Source organism: Bison bison, unplaced genomic scaffold (assembly GCF_000754665.1).
Source record: "Bison bison bison isolate TAMUID 2011002044 unplaced genomic scaffold, Bison_UMD1.0 scf7180017864266, whole genome shotgun sequence".
Taxonomy (NCBI): Eukaryota; Metazoa; Chordata; class Mammalia; order Artiodactyla; family Bovidae; genus Bison; species Bison bison.
The window spans coordinates 934,864-940,012 of record NW_011494838.1 but is presented as its reverse complement, the minus strand read 5'-3'; the positions used below and the strand labels follow the sequence as shown (position 1 = coordinate 940,012).

Below are 5,149 nucleotides of genomic sequence, written 5' to 3'. Positions count from 1 at the left end.
CGTGACTCACAAGGTGGGATCAATGGGTGACTGGATTAAATTTTTACTGAGCAAGACCCAGTTTTTCCCACCACCCAGTCCCTCCCATCAGGAAGCTTATACATGCCTTGTGGCCTCATCCACCAGAGGGCAGACAGAAGAAGCAAGAAGGACCACAGTCCTGCAGCAGCTAGGCCCAAAACCACATCACAGAGACTTAACCATGAGGAAGAGTTTTCGTCCCAGATGAAGGGATAAGGTAAAACCCCAGAAAAGCAACCAGATGAATTGGAGATAGGCAACCTTCCAGAAAAAATATTTAGAATACTGATAGTGAAGATGATCCAGGATCTCAGACACAAAATGGAAAAGATGCAGGAAATGTTTCCCAAAGACCTAGAGGAGTTAAAGAACAAACAAACCGAGATGAACAGCGCGCTGGAAGCAATCAGCAGCACTTAGCTGAGGCAGAAGAACCGAGGAGTGACCTGGAGGACAGAGTGGTGGAAATCACCGCCACAGAGCAGACTGCAGAAAAGAGAGTGAGAGGGAATGGAGGTAGCCTGAGACCTCCGGGACATCAGCGCACCGACACGTGCATTATGGGGATCCCAGAAGGAGAAGAGAGAGAGAAAGGACCCAAGGAAGATTTGAAGAAATAGCTGAAAAGTTCCCTAACGTGGGAAAGGAGATAGTCAACCAAGTCCGGGAAGCACGGAGTCCCGGGCGGGATAAGCCCAAGGAGGAGCACACCGAGACACATAGCAGTCACACTGACAAAAACCAAAGACAAAGATAAACTGTGAAAAGCGACAAGGGAAAAGCGACAGGTGACATACAGGGGCGCTCCCGTCTGCTCAGCGGGAACTACAGGCCAGAGGGCAGGCGTGGTACATTTAAAGTGATGACGGGGAAGAGCCAGCAACCAAGAACACTACCCAGAAAGACTCAGATTTGATGGAGAAATCAAAAGCTTTCCAGACAAGTGAAAGTTAAGAGAGTACATCTGTACCAAACCAGCTGGACAACAGATGCTAAAGGGATTTCTGTAGGCAGGAAACACAAGAGAAGGAAAAAGACCCACACAAAATAAACCCACAACAATTAAGAATATGGTAATGTCATGTAATTATCATACGTACCCAAATTGCCTTAACCGTAAGTGGATTAAAGGCACCAGACCGGCTGGGTGGCTGAGCATGTGTGCACAGATGCACCTCCGCGTCGCGCTGCTTAGCCCTAAACTGTGCAGGTTCTATATTGTTAGGGTGATCGTGTTTCCTTTAGGGCTTGCAAGTGTAATTATGTTTTGTGTTTTGTCTGGCTATTGATTGTGAACACTGATAAACACCTGTTACTATTATATTTTTGCTGATTACAATAATTATATCACAACTGTTCAACAGAAAATAATCGAATTTTATATCATTGAAACTACCATTTAATAGAAAACTTCTGAAAGTGAAAGTCGCTCAGTCATGTCCAACTCTTTGCGACCCCATGGACTGTACAGTCCACGGAATTCTCCAGGCCAGAATCCTGGAGTGGGTAGCCTTTCCCACGAACCCAGGGATCGAACCCAGGTCTCCCGCATTGCAGGTGGATTCTTTACCAACTGAGTCACAAGGGAAGCCCAAGAATAATCACTTTTTAAAATCCAGATGCATAACAGAATTATCTTGGATTGTTTGAAAACCACAAAGGCCCAGGTGTCGCTGTCCTTCTCCAGGGCGCGCTGTGACTGATGAGCAGCTGGCCTGGCCTTGCTCTCTCCAGTTTGTTTCCTTTTTCCTATTTCACACTCAGTGCTCCCATTTCACTCAGTTTACATTTCTTCAATTTTTCCATCTTTTTTTTTTTGCTGTCATTCTCTCTCAAGCCTTTATGAAGCATACCAGAAAAGCTTTTGTGTATATATATATTACGTTAATATAGTATTTGTTTTAGAAAATTCATGAGTTTTTGCCTAGCTGAAAAAATTATGACATTTTGATTCAACTCATTTGACTTAGTATGACTAGAATGTAGATTTCTAATTTATATTCACTCAAAACTTTGATTCAGCTCCATGTACTTTGGCATCTAGTATTACTGCTAAAAGTGATTAGTGATTTAAAAATATTTGAATGAGACTTGAAACTTCCATCCCAATTCTGAGAATATGAAAAAATACTGTGTTGAGAACTCTGTGTTTCAGGCATCTGCTCAATGTTAAGTGGCAGCCTGGATGGGCGGGGAGTTCGGAGGAGGATGGATGCATACGTGTGACTGAAGCCCTTTTGTCCACCTGAAACTACCACGCGTTGTTAATCAGCTGCAAGACAAAGTCCAGTCAGGCTGCATTTGAGATCAGTGCCCGGAGGAGGGGGTGCGCCCGGAGCAGGGGCTGTGCCCGGAGGATGGGGTGTGCCCGGAGGAGGGGCTGCACTCGGAGCAGGGGGTGCGCCCGGAGGAAGGGGTGTACCCGGAGGAGGGGCTGCGCCCGGAGCAGGGGGTGCGCCCGGTGGACGGGGTGTGCCCGGAGGAAGGGGTGCGCCCGGAGCAGGGGCTGCGCCCGGAGGATGGGGTGCGCCCGGAGGAAGGGGTATGCCCGGAGCAGGGGCTGCGCCCGGAAGAGGGGCTGCACTCGGACAGGGGGTGCGCCCGGAGGAAGGGGTGCACCCGGAGGAGGGGCTGCGCCCAGAACCGCCGCATGAAGGCAGCATCTCACCAAGGGCGTTTTCCACCACGTCGAGTTTTCTAGAAGGTTTGCGTATTTTGAAGGAAAAAAGTTACTGTTTAGTTTGTTAAAGTGCACGTTCTTGGTGACCTGTCCTGAGGCGTTTTTAAAGATAAAAGCTTGGTTGGAACAAAGCTGTTTTGTTTAGCAAACTCTAAATGCTGGTAAGTTGAAAAGGAATGAAGAGAGGACAGTGGAAAGGAAGCCATAACTTCAGAGGTGGCAGGTTCAGCAGCGTGTGTGTGCGTGTGTGTGTGTGTGTGTGCGTGTGTGTGTGTGCGTGTGTGTGCATATGTGTGCATATATGTGTGTGTGTGTGTGTGTGTGTGAGCACAGTGCGCTGGCACACAGGCTGGCTGTGGGATGTCTGATCCTCCATGAGGATTAGGACGGGGGGCAGCAGAGCCTTGGGAGGCGAGTGGGCTGAGGTCCAGCAGCAGGAGGGCTGTCTGTCCCTCGGCAGGAGGCGTCACAGCACCCACTGGAGGTTAAAGCCCAGCAGGGCAGGGCGGCCGCTCAGCGGACCTGAGTCGGCCTCCCCGTCAGCTGATACTCTGCTAGAAGAACTTCGGAGTTTTCAGTTACAGCTTCTTTGACCCTTTGTGGTGAATCCTGTGATTTTAAAGCGTCTGCATCTTTCATGCAGTTTGAAAACTGCTTCTAGTAGAATTTGTGATAAAGACACTGAAGGTTTGGAGGGAAAAATAGAAACAGCACTGGAGTGGAGTCTGCGCCGTGGTGTCTGGTCTTTGTTCTGTGACCCGTGTCTGTGTGTGTGCTGGTAACCCACGACCTCCTGCCTCCTAGTTCCCGATGTCAGTCGGAACGGGGACCCGTTTGTGGCCACGTCCATCGTCGAAGCCATCGCAACAGTGGACAGAGCCATCAACTCCACGCGGACACACTTGTTTGACAGGTATGTGCAGAAGCAGTCGCAGCTGTGACCTGCTCGCGGGCTGGGTTTACAGAGGGCGTGCGCTTCTCCCACACCAAGCTCTCATCTGATTCCTGGCATAAAGCAGTGTTCTAATCTGCAAATCATGAACAGCGTTGTGTTAGCTTTTCTGGGGGCTAACAGAAAGGTGTGTCCTTTCCAAGCAGAAGCTGACCTGTGATTCACAAATAGAACATTTCAGAAAACTTTTGACTCATTTCTTGGGCTTGTTACTCAGTGAGTTGGCAAAAACAAAGTATTTCTTGAGCCATTCATGCGTTTGCTCATCTTGGCAACCCCCAAGTGTTTTTACTGCGTTTGAATTAAAATAGACTGTCTGTGTTTTCTTTCTGTTGACGTAATGAATCACTTATTTTTAGTGTCTTTTGACTTTGTTCCTTTGCTTTGTTGCCTTCCATGGGATGAGTAAGGTACGGTGCTTCCTGTCCATGGAAACGTAGCCGTAGAAACAGTTAACTGCGGTGATTCTTGAGTGACTTTTGTTCTCGGTCATCTGTTCCACTCTTGCCTCCTCGCCCCACGCGCCCGCCAGCCGCCCTCGCTCCCCGAACGACCTGCTGGCCCTGTTCCGGTACCCGCGGGACCCCTACACAGTGGAGCAGGCCCGGGCCGGGGAGATTTTTGAGCGGACGCTGCAGCTGATCCAGGAGCACGTGCGGCACGGCCTGATGGTGGACCTCAACGGAACCAGTCAGTACCCGCAGCGCCACCCTCACAGCCCCTTCCCGGGGCGGGCCCCTTCCCAGGGCGGGCCCAACCCGCCTGGCGCCGTGTCTGTGGCGAGCATCGTCACTGCGGTTAGCCTGAGCGGGGACAGTGGGGTGGTTCTCACAGACCTGGTAGGAGAGCGGGAGGGGACGAGAAGTGTGCTCAGCTCAGGGGGTGTGCTGGCCCAGCCCTGGGCCCTGACCCTCAGGTCCTCTGGGCAGAGGGGAGCTCTGGGAGGCCCTGGGTGCAGGTCAGGGGTGCTAGGAGGGTGCTGGTGGGGCCCCAGCAGGTGCTGTGTGGACGCCACCCTCCCCCTGCCCTTGGCATGGGTGCCCCACCATGAAGCTCTGTAGGACCCAAGGGGGTGAGTGCTCAGGCAGCGTGTGGGAGGCAGCGCTTCCCAGGCTGGCTCTTGGGCTCAGGACTGGGCTTCCTTGGGGCTGTGACTGAGCAGGGGGCCACCCTTGCTTTCTCTCTGGGAGGCAGGAGCTGCCAGAGTTTCGGGTCTGAGCCTGATGCTGGATGCCAGCTGGCGCTGGGAGCCCAGCGTCCTGTCTGATACTGGATGCCAGCTGGCACTGGGAGCCCGGCGTCCTGTCCCTTCAAAGCTCCTCTGGCACAGCCCACCTCCCGAGTGTCTGATCGCCTCCACCGGCCAGGACAGACTCGCCCATGGGTCTTCCCACCTCCCCGAGTGTCCAATCGCCTCTCCCCCGGCCAGGACAGACTCGCCCGTGGGTCTTCACTGCCCTGTGTGTGGGTGTTTAGGACCCTGTCCTCTGCAGAGG

General features: G+C 52.1%; 1 protein-coding gene across 1 annotated transcript in view; it reads left to right on the top strand.

Moving 5' to 3' along the window:
- Positions 1 to 5,149, top strand: part of PXDN (peroxidasin) — a 40,178-nt gene that overhangs the window by 24,313 nt on the left and 10,716 nt on the right. Inside the window, exons 15-17 of the mRNA XM_010848440.1 lie at positions 3,506 to 3,614; positions 4,186 to 4,569; positions 4,984 to 5,095. Of these exons, the coding sequence (XP_010846742.1) occupies positions 3,506 to 3,614; positions 4,186 to 4,569; positions 4,984 to 5,095 (605 nt within the window). The remainder of the gene's footprint in view (positions 1 to 3,505; positions 3,615 to 4,185; positions 4,570 to 4,983; positions 5,096 to 5,149) is intronic.